The sequence below is a fragment of the Schistocerca piceifrons genome, chromosome 6 (assembly GCF_021461385.2).
Source record: "Schistocerca piceifrons isolate TAMUIC-IGC-003096 chromosome 6, iqSchPice1.1, whole genome shotgun sequence".
Classification (NCBI taxonomy): domain Eukaryota; kingdom Metazoa; phylum Arthropoda; class Insecta; order Orthoptera; family Acrididae; genus Schistocerca; species Schistocerca piceifrons.
In genome coordinates this window covers 333,922,937-333,938,061 of record NC_060143.1, presented here as the reverse complement: position 1 = coordinate 333,938,061, position 15,125 = coordinate 333,922,937, and the positions used below count along the sequence as shown (strand labels likewise).

Sequence of the window (15,125 nt, the reverse complement as noted above, 5' to 3'; positions counted from 1 at the left end):
AAAAGGCACTTAAGGTACAAAATGCTTTATTCCGAGTATCAATTCACATTACTCAAGTCTTAGTATTAGTTTTCGATAAAATTGATGATTTTCTCCTTGTCTTCCTGGTTTTCTTAACTGTATTTGGATATTTTGTATAGGGACTGAGTACTAGTCCACCTCCATAACTGAACAATCGATGTCTCATGTTTTACTATGTGTGGCCCAATTCAAGGTGGTATAACTTGCCTTCTTCCGACCTTTGAACCAACTTATGTAGCCAGTTATAGAGTAATTTCTTGGTGGTTTGCAGAGAGTAGATTTAAATGTAAATCACTGTGCAGCTTGAAACTTCCCTTCTTTTTTATATACACTCCTGGAAATGGAAAAAAGAACACATTGACACCGGTGTGTCAGACCCACCATACTTGCTCCGGACACTGCGAGAGGGCTGTACAAGCAATGATCACACGCACGGCACAGCGGACACACCAGGAACCGCGGTGTTGGCCATCGAATGGCGCTAGCTGCGCAGCATTTGTGCACCGCCGCCGTCAGTGTCAGCCAGTTTGCCATGGCATACGGAGCTCCATCGCAGTCTTTAACACTGGTAGCATGCCGCGACAGCGTGGACGTGAACCGTATGTGCAGTTGACGGACTTTGAGCGAGGGCGTATAGTGCGCATGCGGGAGGCCAGGTGGACGTACCGCCGAATTGCTCAACACGTGGGGCGTGAGGTCTCCACAGTACATCGATGTTGTCGCCAGTGGTCGGCGGAAGGTGCACGTGCCCGTCGACCTAGGACCGGACCGCAGCGACGCACGGATGCATGCCAAGACCGTAGGATCCTACGCAGTGCCGTAGGGGACCGCACCGCCACTTCCCAGCAAATTAGGGACACTGTTGCTCCTGGGGTATCGGCGAGGACCATTCACAACCGTCTCCATGAAGCTGGGCTACGGTCCCGCACACCGTTAGGCCGTCTTCCGCTCACGCCCCAACATCGTGCAGCCCGCCTCCAGTGGTGTCGCGACAGGCGTGAATGGAGGGACGAATGGAGACGTGTCGTCTTCAGCGATGAGAGTCGCTTCTGCCTTGGTGCCAATGATGGTCGTATGTGTGTTTGGCGCCGTGCAGGTGAGCGCCACAATCAGGACTGCATACGACCGAGGCACACAGGGCCAACACCCGGCATCATGGTGTGGGGAGCGATCTCCTACACTGGCCGTACACCACTAGTGATCGTCGAGGGGACACTGAATAGTGCACGGTACATCCAAACCGTCATCGAACCCATCGTTCTACCATTCCTAGACCGGCAAGGGAACGTGCTGTTCCAACAGGACAATGCACGTCCGCATGTATCCCGTGCCACCCAACGTGCTCTAGAAGGTGTAAGTCAACTACCCTGGCCAGCAAGATCTCCGGATCTGTCCCCCATTGAGCATGTTTGGGACTGGATGAAGCGTCGTCTCACGCGGTCTGCATGTCCAGCACGAATGCTGGTCCAACTGAGGCGCCAGGTGGAAATGGCATGGCAAGCCGTTCCACAGGACTACATCCAGCATCTCTACGATCGTCTCCATGGGAGAATAGCAACCTGCATTGCTGCGAAAGGTGGATATACACTGTACTAGTGCCGACATTGTGCATGCTCTGTTGTCTATGTCTATGTGCCTGTGGTTCTGTCAGTGTGATCATGTGATGTATCTGACCCCAGGAATGTGTCAATAAAGTTTCCCCTTCCTGGGACAATGAATTCACGGTGTTCTTATTTCAATTTCCAGGAGTGTATAAGTGAAATTGGAGAGTGAAACAAGTAGCAAGTGATAGAAAAAAAAAATCCTGGGACTGACTGAGGATAAATGTTTGGACTTGTAGTCTGACATTTATCCACTGATCCATCAAACCACACAAAAAATAAATATAAAAATACAAATCAATAATAACATACCCTTTAAGGGAAAACAGCTAAAATGTTGGAGTTGCATATTTTGTTGATAGTGATGTCATTGGAGATGGAACATTAAGTAAGATGGACAGGGAGGGGGAACCTGCAGTTGGTTTGTTGAAGAAGAATTGCACTAAAAGTATTTAGAGATCGTACGCAATCTAAATCTTGATGGCTGAATGGTATTTTGAAACTTGTTCCACAAATGTCTGCTGCCTTAACAAGTGTTCCACTTCTCTCTCATGCTTAGTTTATGGTGAAGGAAGAAACATGTCCAAATAATAGGTTTGCATCAAAGAGATGGAATTCAATAGGGAGGCAGCACTGTGGCAGCTGTGAAGCAAGATAGATAACAGTCTGGCACACTTCCTTTAGCTATAGCATAAACAAGGTGTAAAAAGCACTTAGTATGGCAAACTGATAGGTTTTTAAGAAGGAACCCATACCTGGAAATGTATGGTTTGGGTGCTGGAGGCGTCAAAGTCTGAGAACAAATAGTTGTGATGGTTTCTTCTGATTTGTTTTGGTGTCTGAATACAAAAGGTATGCAACCCTTTAGCCATCTGTGTACTGCAGATAGATGACTTGAGCCTAATGACATTCCTGCTCATGTGCTGCATTCCTCCACAACCATTGTGTTCATCTTACTGCTGATCTTGTGTGGCCTGTCAGAACAGTAATGTTGTTGACAGCAGTGCGACATGTACCAGTATACAGCTGTGGAAATGACTGACTTTGTGCTTGCAAGTGCCAAAGCAGATTGCAACGGGAGAGCTGCTGCAAGATTTTATGCAGAACAGTTTCCAAACAGATGTACCCCACATAATTCCATGTTTGCAGTCGTGAGAGACCCCTCAGAGAATCAAGTAAGTTGTACATATGTTGCCTGATGTATGTACATTGTACAGTAAAGTAGTAGCACTTTGTGCTTGGTACTTGTGAATAGTATCCCCAGTCTACTGTTTATCCTGTGGTAGGTGCCAAAATGTGATGTGGGTAATCCAAGCTTGGCTCAAACACTACAGTTGGAGGTGGATGTGCTGACAGTGTTCAGAGAGGACCCAGCCACCACTACTCAGCTCGAGACACAGATGCTGCACACGGGTAGAAGTGTCGTGTGGTGTGTTGTCCATCCACGGCATCTGCAGAAAGTCCAGGTGTTACAGGAGGAGGGCTAGCCATGTTGAGCACAGTTTGCACTGATGTACGAATGCATGTTTACTAAAGATGGTGTATTGAACTTGCACAGCATGCATGTTTGACTGGGTGAAAATCTGCGTGTGCAGGTGATTCAAAATCACCAACACAGGGACGGTGTTAACATCTGTGCTGGGATAATTGGTGACCACATCATTGGGCCATATCTACTGCCAAACAGACTAACAGGACTGATCCACCTCACATTTATTAGAGATGTTTTGCATACCCTGTTAGATGTTGTGTCACAAAACGTTTGGATGGACATGTGGCTGCAACACAATGGAGCTCTGGCACACTTTGATGTCGATGTGTGGAATCATCTCAGCATTGTGTATCCCAGTTGTTGGATTGGTAAGTGTGGACTAGTCCCATTGCCAGCACAGTCACCTGATATGATACCTCTTGACTGTTTTGTGTGGGTTAATGTGAAGAATGTGGCATATGACACACATGTAATGTCAGCAGAGGACCTTATAGCTCGAGTCCAGGGAATGACTGAAATAATTCAAAGACAACTGCAACTGTATGTGAACCTCAGCACCAATGACGTGGGCTGTACATTAATGTAGGAGTTTTGAAGTCTGTTTGTAATGTAGAAAGCGCAGTGTGCTACTACTCACGCTGGGTTTATTGACGTCAGACTTTGACGCCCCCCAGTGCCTAAGCTGTACATTTTGGGACATTGTGTCCTTCTTGAAAACCAATCAGTTTGCCTCTCACATAACATACTAAGCATTGTCAGTATTCTTATGGGATACCCTAATGAGTGGTGTAAGACAGGAGGTAATAACAGCAAAACATGAAATTATAATGGATTGTAGAGTACAACTGCTTGACATATTCCATTTCTTCACAGTTCCAACAGCCTATATAAATAATGTAGTTCCAGACAATCATTTCTGTGACATTCACAAGAGAAGATGTGGTCTGGAAAATTCAGCTTAGGATCAGTTTTCAAATACCAACACAAAAAATACGAAATTGTGTAAGCGATGTGTATATTCACAACTTTTAGAGAACATGGAGTTCAGAGAGAAATGTAGTTGCTTATTTCTTTTTAAATTTTAAGTGTTTAGTGGTTAACACTCACTTAAATAATTGAAAAAGAATATTGCTAAGTACAAGAGTTAAACTGGGAACCTCCAACTCACAGATCAGGAACATTTTGCTCTGTCACCCAACGAGTTCAATACGCAGTGAATTTTTGGTTTATCATTGTTTATGAGATTAATAACTGAGATGCTTCCTTGTGTGCTTATTTAAAGCATCTTTCTCCTGGGTCAGTTTTTCATTTGCTTAGTATATAGATCCAATTTTTAAAGTACAAAGGATTACTATCTGTATTTGTATTCCAAAAGTCAATATCGTAACCTAACTTTCACTTTGCACATTGCACTTGACATATACAGAATTAACATTATGATTTCAGGTTATGATTTAAAAGTGGAAATTATGAAATGTTTTGTCATTTCAAACAATATTAAGTGTCATAAACAGATAATATAATACTTGGCAGTTGCATTCCTTACAAACTCTCTTCTTGAAATGTCTACAGGAAGACAAAACATTTGATGGCTGATAGAACAGAGCAACAAAGAGGAGACAGATTTGAGGACAGATAGAACTATTGGGTGCTAGACAGAAAAATCCATTCAGTGCATTTTAAATTTTATGGCAATGGTTATGGTAACACATGATTGCAAAAATGAATTTTATAACATAAGCTTAGCTATTAGAGTTCACCAGCTTATATGTATATGAAAATGCCGTATTCCCTATTTAGGTATGCTGGTGCGGGCCCTAGTGGTGCAGCACTCTTTGTGAATGGTGTCCCTCCACATATGACATCTGTTGCTGTCCTCTATTCAGCCCGTGATGGTATCAACGCTACAAGCCTGGAAGCTCCTCTGCAGCTCAACAACTGCACACTCCATGGTAACAAAGGTGAGCCACAATTTATGCTTGGAAAAACAACTAGTCTGGTATTTTCTGCAAAGGCACACTTATAATTCAAAATGTGAACTGTGACAGGTTAGGGATTGATCTTACTTCTATACTAGAAAATAGTAGAACAATTTTATGAGATGTGCCACTTAAGGTCATAGTGACACTGTTAATGTTGTAGAGCCTGAAACATTTTTTTAAAATAACTGCTCGTCAGTTTCTGGGGGCAGTGATGGCTGTCAGGGGAAAATTAAATACAGAAGACCATGGTGTCAAACAGAAGACTTAAGGTACAGCATCTTGATGATACCACATTCTGTTGAAAGACAGCAAAAATAAGCTACTGGATGGGCAATGTCTTCACATTTGGCAGAGTACAGTTTTACCCATTGTGTCAGTGGTGAGGACTTGCTTGGCACCTGTACACTCAGTATTTCACCTTGGCAATAAATGTCCTCTGCTTGTCTTCCACAACAGTCGACATCATCATATGCATATGATAAGCAAGTACTTACTGTGTTGAAATACTTCATAGTTTCAGCAACAGCATCCCAAGCAATGCCTAAGGTCCTCTTGCAACAATTCTGTAAGGTGCTTTTGCTAACGTTTCAAACTTGAACACAGAGTATGGGATGGAATTATGAATTTTAATCACGTAATTTATCCTGTAATGATACAAAATTAAGGGGAATGCGTTGTGACTGAGCACTTTCTTATCCAGGGAGTTATGTGATTCGCATAGCTAGAATCGTCTAGCTGATACTGTATTTTGTTAATGTTTTTGCAGTAATCCTTCATTGTACTGTACATATTGAAGTTTCTTCCTATGCACAGCATTGATGTTTGTTCTATACCTCTGTTTTTCAGTCTCTCTACTCTGTCTTTTGCTCCCCCCCCCCCCCCCCCTATCTGCACCCCTCTCTGCTCCTCTTCCCTTCTCGCTGTCACTCACTCTCTCTCTCTCTCTCTCTCTCTCTCTCTCTCTCTCTCTCTCTCTCTCTCTCTCTCTCTCATTTATGACTCTTTTCTGTAGATGACCTGGCCCTGAATCTTATGTTTGTTCTGCTTGTTTTTGTCAGCTGTTAGCTTCTCACTGTTCAGCAAAACGCTCTCTCAACTTTTTCCATTGGTATCTGTCTCTCACAGTTGTTGGACAAGATCCCAGCTCGACCTTGCCATCTTCTTCACTGTCTTCCCCTGGTGCCTTTTTTTCTAGGGGCAATCATTCTGTCGATGATTTGCTCCATCTCTCATCAGATCTTTTCATGACATTTCCTACCCATTTTAGTTTTAGTGTTTTTGCTTGAGTCAGTGCATCTTTTACTTGTCCTATATTTCTTAAGTCTTTATTTATGGCTTTATCTCTTTGTGTTGTAATTAACATACTTAGTTCCAGTTCCCTCTGTGTCAGTTTGATTATGTTTTCCTGTTTATGTATTGGAGGCTAGGAACTGATAGAGGGTGGAGGTGATACATGAATTCAAAATTTTTCTTTTCATGTTTACTGATAGGTCACCCACCACAAGAAACCTCAAGCTTCAGTACTTATTACTCTTAGTCAGATATCAATTTCCACTTGCTGATTGTTGCTTGTTCAACTTTTCCAAGGATATATACTTTGTATAATCAGGGTGAATGATATTTACCTGTATCAGTACTTATTGCAGGTTATCAGTCATGCTTGCTGTTTTTGATGAATACTCAGTCTTGCTAGCATATTCTGCAGATCACTTTGGCTATCTGTGAAGAGCTCTCTACAAGTCACAGGTTTAATTTCTTTAAAGCAATTATGATTCCTGTCTTCTCCCAGTGTAGTTTTCTGTAGGCATGTTCTAAAGTTGCTGTAAATTTTGGTGAAATTGGATCTCCTTTCTTGAGTCATATTCAAATGTTGAATTGTTCACCTATTTCTTCCTTTTAAATTAGGACTGTACTGTTCTCATTGCCATATATCGGGTGTATCAAAAAGGACTTTACAACTCTGAAAACTCATATTGATTTATTCATTTAACTTACAGACAGGATATTGGTGTGATTTTATAACAAAACACATCAAGTTTTTTTACCTAAACAGGTTCCATTTGACTTCCATTGGTCATTGAACATTTTTGCTCTTTTTGTAATAATTTTGTCAAAAGGATTTCGTTACTAACTGCACTGAGTTGAAACTGATTTATTGTTTCTTGATTTCTTCATATTTTGCTGTTTGTGGTTGATATCCAGTTGTCTTGTGTAAATGTGGAAAGGTGACATAGCGTATGTAGCTGGATATTTGTTGTTGGCTTGATTGAGAACACTTTCATTGAAATAAAAAGCATTGTCTGGTAATTCATTATGTCTTGTGAGCGTACCAAAATCATGAAAATTATATTCTTAAGTTTCTCTTTAGTACTCGTGATGTCAAATTTACTGTTGCACAACATACGTCTCTTTAACAACAGTGTATGTATTTGTGTATTTGCACTTTCATGTAAACTGTGAGTGTAAATATTCCGCTTTTGCTATGTGCAAAATATTTTGGCTCCTTTTCATTTCACTTATCAGTGTATTTCTAACAGAAATGTTGCTGGCTAAACATCTGAGAACACAGTTTTAATACTGTTCTTATCATCTTCTCTTCCCCAGGTTACGGTTTGTTTGCAAATGTGACATCGGGCAGTGGTGGTCAAGTATTGCTGGAAAGCTGCACCATATCAGAAAATGGAGGAGACGGAGTACATTACGTCAGCCATGATCCCAGACCTGGCCTGCAGGCAGAGGCTATGGCACAGCTGCAGGCACAGCCAGACCCTCTCGCTGTAGCACTTGACTTCTGCACTTTGTCCACCACTACGTCACAGATATACCCACTTCTTGTACGCCTCGAACAGCCAAAAAATTCTGTCAGTCAGCGTGACTGCTCCAAGGTGAGGCTTGTCCTGGAACAGTAGATCCTTATCTGATCTGAGTTACCTATATTACAGCATTATGTAAGATAAAAAAATTAAGGATTGTCTGAATTAATTTAATTTTTCCTTGTAAAATATTGCTAGTGCCAGTTTCTTACAGCCTTAATTTTTTATGACATATTGTGATTCGCTAACTAAAATAAAAGTCACTAAAACAACATCAGAAAAGCTGTATGGTAGTACCTATGAGCTTATTGTTGAAGTAACCTTTTATGCAGAAAAATATTGGTATCGTGTTTGTTTTGGATGCTCTTTGGATAGGAAATACCTCATTACTCCTCCTCATTGTGGCTGCAATGGTATTAACAGCTAGTATACAATCCCCTTAATACTTTTCATGACATCAGAATTTATTATTATTGACAGTTTATAACTATTTTGAGAGCATGAATGCATGAGAAGTGCTGGACAAGTTGTTGAAAGCATCAAGTGTAAGTAAAGCTTCTTCTTCTTCTTCTTCTTCTTCTTCTTCTCTGTGTGCTAAGACCATTATGCAACAAGAGTGACATGACAACTGGAAATATATTCCATAGTTGAGATATGTGGGACAGTATGATTCTTGTGTATAAAATATCTAAATTCACAAAAAATCACTGTGAAATTCTGGCAGTATATAGATGAAATGCAGTGTAGCATCCAGCCGAAATATAATGTTGACAACTCTCTGACGAAGGCCGTATAGATGTGGGTGATGCTGATCTGCCATACAGTCCATATCTTGCGCCATGTGATTTCAATCTTTTTGGCAAGCTGAAAAAAGATTTGGAGGGAAAGGGATTCTCCAGTGATGCTGATTTTCACACATTGGTTCTCAAATGGCTCTGTGGGTGACCAAGGAGCAGATTTCTTTCATCAAGAAATTCAACTAGTGATAGGACATCCCAACCATTGTTTACATTGACTTGTTTACATAGACATAGACTATGTGGAAAAATAATGTCATTTTGATGTCTAATTCAGCAGTCAATAAAAATGACTGTACTTGGTCTGCCACAATAATGTGTAAATTGCATTTTGAAGGATTATAGAATTATTAAGAAAGTTGAATAATAAGAAACTTAAAATATTCCTGGAGTGCAATTTGTTTATATCAATTTTATGTATATATTTAGCACATTAATTTAGTTAGCCTTGCACATAATCACCACCATGTACATATGTTTTGTGACCAACCACTTTATCATACCTTCTTGAACTCCATCTTCATTTGGAAAAGTCTTTCTCCCTGGTATTCTTTCAGTTTTGGAAACAAATGAAAGTCCCTAGAGCCGGCCACGGTGGCCGAGCGGTTCTAGGCGCTTCAGTCCGGAACCACGCGACTGATACGGTCGCAGGTTCGAATCCTGCCTCGGGCATGGATGTGTGTGATGTCCTTAGGTTAGTTAGGTTTAAGTAGTTCTAAGTTATAGGGGACTGATGACCTCCGATGTTAAGTCCCATAGTGCTCAGAGCCATTTGAACCATGTGAACCAAAGTCACTAGATGTGCCAGAAATTCCATTTGTTGGAGTACAGAGATTGCTATATGCTACACATATTATTCATATAGATATTACAACATGTATGCTACACATATTGTGCAGGCAGATATTGTCACATAGTAAAATAAATTCTTTATTGTTTATCTTGAATCGTCTGAATCATATTTTGACACTATTGGAGCAGATTCTTAGGTGTCAGTGGCAAACATTTCTACATTTGCATCTACACTCTGTAAACACCGTGAAGTGCATGGCAGAGGGTGTGTCCCATTTTACCAGTTGTTAGGGTTTCTTCCCATTCCATTCATGTATGAAGTGCAGGAAGAATGACTGTCTAAATACTTCTGTGTTTGCTGTAATTATTGTAATCTTACCCTCATGATCCCTATGTGAGGGACCTACAGTAGGTTATAGTTAGAAGAGGGGCTAACTCAGCTGAAGATTCAGTATATAGTCTGATAGGGATTTCATTGGGCTCTGGAGCTTGTTCCATTTTAACGATTTCAGTTGTATCTCGATACCACTGACACTAATACTTATTTTGGTCATCTTTTTAGGGGTACAAGAATTAAACTGGGGCACCTGTCCTGGATTTTCCTTTGTAAAGGAACATTTGAAAATGGATTTAAGCATTTTAGCTTTTGCTTTGCTACCCTCAGTTTCAGTTCCTGTCTCATTTGCTAGGGACTGGACACTAACTTTGGCATCACTATTAGCCTTTACATGTGACCAGAATTTCTTTGGGTTTTTTGAAAGATCATTTGATGATATTTTGCTGCAGTGGTAATTAAAGGCTTCATGTATTACTCTCTTGACAGCTAAATGTGTTTCATTCAGCATCTCTCTATCTGTAGCTCTATGCTTTGTTTCTTTAGAAGTTTCTGTACAGTGACTGTATGCCATGGTGGTTCCCTCCCATTATTAATTGTTTTATTGGGTACAAATCTATGCAGTGCATGGTCAGTTGTTCTTTTAAACTTGAGTCATAGTTCCTGTACTTGCTCCTGCCCTGTGCTAAAAGTTTCAAGGTCCTCATTGAGATATGACACTACTGATTTTTCATTTAGTTTACTGAAAATATGTATCTTCCTGCTTGTTTTAGCTATCCTTTGTACTTTGGTAATCATTGCTGCCACAACCACAACATCGTCACTGATACTAGTTTCAATGTAGACATCTTCAAATATGTCAGTCCATTTGTTGCCCTTAGGTCAATATATTTCCATCATGAATGGTGTTTCTATCTGTCCTAGGTAGTTTTCAGAGAAGCCATTTAGTAATGTTCCACAGGATGCCTTATCACACCCATCACTAACAAAACTGTAATTTTCCCAATTGATTGCTGGATGATTAAAATCTACACTGATGATTACAGTATGATTGAGAAACTTATGTACTAGTGAACTGAGGTTTCTCTAAAGTTTTCAGTTACATCAGGAGATGAGTCTGTTGGGTGATAGAATGATCCAGTTGTCATTTTATGCTCACCCCTGATACTGAGTCTTGCTCAAACAATCTCACATGCACCTTCAATTTCTATCTTGGTGGATTTGATTTCTTGTCTACTGCAACAAATACACTACCTCCATTTACCATTTGTCTATTCTTTTGATATACAGTTAAATTTTTCCTAAAAGTCTCAAAGCTATCAAATTCAGGTTTCAACTAGCTTTCCATACCTGCTCCAATCCTAATCTCTCAACACCTATAGCGACAAACAACACCTATAGCAACAACCTCTTCATCTCCCACAACTATCCCATAAATCTTGTCCACAAACAAATATATCAGGTAGTCTTCTTCTGTCAACGATCAATAAATATCATTTCCAATTCCAAAAAAGCAGAAGCACCTGATTTATTGCCCGGTACCTGCTAGGCCTTGTATGCTTTACCATCTAGGCTTTGACTTTTTTTTTTTTAATAAAACTTGCTTTGATGTTTCCTTGCTTCCAGTTTTCTTGTATATTATTTTCATCTTCTCTGTCTATCTCTTTCTTTCAGTGTGTGTCTTGTCAGACCTGCTGCACCAATACTGATAATATTGCAAGTTAATTTGTCACTCAGTCTCACTGTCAGAGACTGTTTAGTAATTGATTAGTTAACTTTTAAAAGAGCTAGCAAGGAATGTGTGTCTTCTTATGGAAACCATGGTGGAAAACATTTTTCTACAGAGATTTAGTTTAGCTTCAAAAAGCATAAATCAGGACGGCTAGGCAGCAATTTGAAGCTAGTGCATGTTTGTTACATATCTGTTTGCTTATTGTGAATGTGCAACTTGAAATACTAAACAGAGAACTGAAAATGAGTTACAGTAATTTTTATGTTCTTATGACAAATGATAAATTCTGTTGATGATCAGTGTGTAATGACTTATGGGATTTATGTTATGAATAAAGATTTCGTAGCTGTTTTCTTGTACTTCTACTTTTGTACTCTATGTTTATTTTGAACTTTATTTATTGTACAAACTGCTCTGCCCAACAGGCATTCTACACAAAGATGGGATATGTGCTGACTGCTGAAGTGGTTGCTGTGTCATCTGGGAGTGGGGCAGCACATATTTTCCTTCGAGATGGATCTGGTTCGGGAGACAACCTGCTAGCTGATACTTTGTTGTATCAAGGATCACTACCTCAGAGCACAGTCACTACTGGTAATCGCTTGTATGTCCAATTTCGGGCTCCAACACGTGATCCAGTACCTACTGTTGCCTTTCTGAGAGTCACTGCTGGGCGAGGTATGACGTTGTTAAATTATGGTATTTACAATTTGCTAGCTCTTGGAGATTTACATATACGAGGTACGACAATAAAGTAATGAGACTTATGTGAAAAAAATTGTTGCTTACTGTTTTAGTCACATTTACCGTTGTCTCCTTCAAAGTAGTTCCCTTCTGATTGCACAACTTTTTCCAACACTTCTGCCATAGATGGTAACATTTCTAGAACTCATCTTCTGTAATATCCTCCAAGACCCTCATCACAGTTTTTTGGATATCTTGTGTTGTTTGAAAATGGTGTCCCTTGACCGCCATTTCGGCTCTTGGAAATAGAAAAAAGTCGCGCAGAGCGATATCTGGTGAAAAAGGTGGCTGTGGTAGTACTGAAATTTGTTTTGGGGTTAAAAATTGCTGTACTGACAGAGCAGTATGGGATGGCACATTATTGTGATGCAGAATCCAATTATCAGCAGTGTTGGCACAGAGACAAAGAACTCTTTTACGAAGTCTTTCTAAAATTTATTTGTAGTGATATTGGTTAACTGTTTGTCCAGGAGGCACCCACTCTTTATGAACAATTCCCTTGGAATCAAAGAAGCACACAAGCATGCATTTCCCTTTTGACTTTGACATGCGAGCTTCTTTTGGTCTGGGTGATCCCTTTGAGCACCATTGCGAACTTTGGCGTTTTGTCTCTGGATCGTACTGAAAAAACCAACTTTCATCACCAGTGATAACATGGCTCAGCAATTGTGGATTGATTTCCGTTTGCTTTAACAGATCGGCTGCCACATTTATCCGTGTTTCTTGCTGTTGTGGTGTGAGACTTTTGGGGACCATTTTTGCACAAATCTTTCTCATACCAAGATATTCAGTTATTATTAGACGAACCGTTTCTCGATTGATGTTCAGTTCTTCGGCAATCGTTTTCATGGATAATCTTCAATCAGATCGTACGAGTTCATGCACCCTGGCCGAGTTGACATCCGTCCGTGAGGTTGATTGTCGTCCACTGCGGTCTTCATCTTCAACATTCGTTCTGCCGTCACTAAACATTTTATGCCAAGGAAAAACTTGAGCTCTTTACATAACCTCCTCTCCAAAAGTCTTCTGAAACTTACTGTAAGTTGTCGTCTCGTTTTCACCCAATTTAACGCAAAAAGAAATGGCATGCCGATGCGCAATAGTATGCAGTTCCATTTCTGTGACGCGAGGCACTAACACGTGTTAACTTATTACAGCACAACTCACAACTGAGCAGTTGCATTGATGTGCCGCTTGAACTAGAAGCAACTTATAGACCAAGGTCAAAGATATTGTGCCTACGCAAGCCTGCAGGGTTGCCACATCTTGCAAAAATTATCGCACCTCGTAAAATGCAGCTAAAGGCTATGTGTCATGTATTTTTTGTACAAGTTTTTGAGCTTTATCGGCTACTTTATTTGGTACAGATCAGTAGGACTCTTCAGCATAGAATTCATATGTTGTGTTGCTAATACACTGACGGAAAAAACGAACTGCAGCACCAAAAAGTAGTTGTGTGAGATAAACTAAAGTTGATAGTGGTAGGGGTGTTTCTACATCTGGAAGGTGATGTCTATTCAGATTTCATGCCAGTCGCATAAGAGTGGCACTAGTAGTGTCTCTATGAGGATGCAAATCAGGTTGCTTTAAATACATGCTGTAATTGTCGTGAGTGTTAGCTACTTTTGAGACTGAATGTGGTGAGTTGATGTTGGTCAAGAATACCTTTAAGGCAACAAAGATTCCATTATCAGCAATTCACTGAGTTTGAACAAGGTTGTGTAAGAGAGCTATGAGAAGGTGGATGTTCCTTATGTGATATTGCGGAAAGACTTGGCAGGAATGTAGTCACTCTACATGATTGCTGGCAGCAGTGGTCAAGGGAATCTGTGGTCACAAGAAGACTGGGCTCCAGACGGTCATGTGGCACTGCTGACAGGGAAGCCCATGGTGTTTCAGATCATACTGCATCTGCAGTAGCAATTTGAGGAGCATTTGGCACCACAGTGACACAGCGAACTGCTACAAGTCGGTTACTTCAAGGACAGCTCCAAGCCAGACACCCAGTAGCGTGCATTTCACTTACCCAAAACTACTGCAGTTTGTGACTTCAATGCTGTCAAACAAGAGCTCATTGGAGGGCAAGGTGGAGGCCTATTGTGTTTTCTGATGAAAGCTGATTCTGCCTCAGTGCCAGTGGTGGCCCTGTGCTGGTTAGTAGGAGGCCAGTTGAGGGCCTGCAACCATCATGTCTGTGTGCTAGACACACTGGACCTGCACCTGGACTTATTGTCTGGGATGCGATTATGTATGGTAGGTGGAACATTCTCGTGGTTATCCCATGCACCCTGACTGCAAATTGTACATCAGTCTGGGGATTCGGCCTGATGGGCTGCCATTCATGAACAGCATTCCATGGGGAACTTTTCCAAGAGGATAACTGTCAACCCACATACCGCTGTTGTAGGCCAACATGTTCTACAGAGTATTGGCATGTTGCCTTGGCCTGCTCAATCACCAGATATGTCTCCAATTGACCACATATGAGATGTCATCAGATGACAATTCCGACGTCATCCACAGCCAGCATTAACAGTCCCTGTATTGACCGACCGAGTCCAACAGGCATGGAACTCCATCCTGCAAACTGTTGTCTGGCACCTGTACAACACAAGGCCTGTATGTTTACATGCTTGCATTAAACATTTTGGCAGGTACACTGGTTATTAATGTACCAGCATTTCACATTTTCAGTGGCTTATCTGTGATCCTGCAGTGTTAATCGCTTAAATATGTCACCTAGACAAATGCATTCTCAAAATTTCGTTACTGTAGATTAATTATTGTTTGGTGTTGTGATTTTTTTCCATCAGCGTA

At 40.8% G+C, this 15,125-nt stretch overlaps 1 protein-coding gene across 1 annotated transcript in view; it reads left to right on the top strand.

Moving 5' to 3' along the window:
- Window positions 1-15,125, top strand: part of LOC124802675 (protein bark beetle) — a 193,596-nt gene that overhangs the window by 14,513 nt on the left and 163,958 nt on the right. Inside the window, exons 4-6 of the mRNA XM_047263603.1 lie at window positions 4,915-5,075; window positions 7,701-7,981; window positions 11,990-12,242. Coding sequence (XP_047119559.1) covers window positions 4,915-5,075; window positions 7,701-7,981; window positions 11,990-12,242 — 695 coding nt within the window. The remainder of the gene's footprint in view (window positions 1-4,914; window positions 5,076-7,700; window positions 7,982-11,989; window positions 12,243-15,125) is intronic.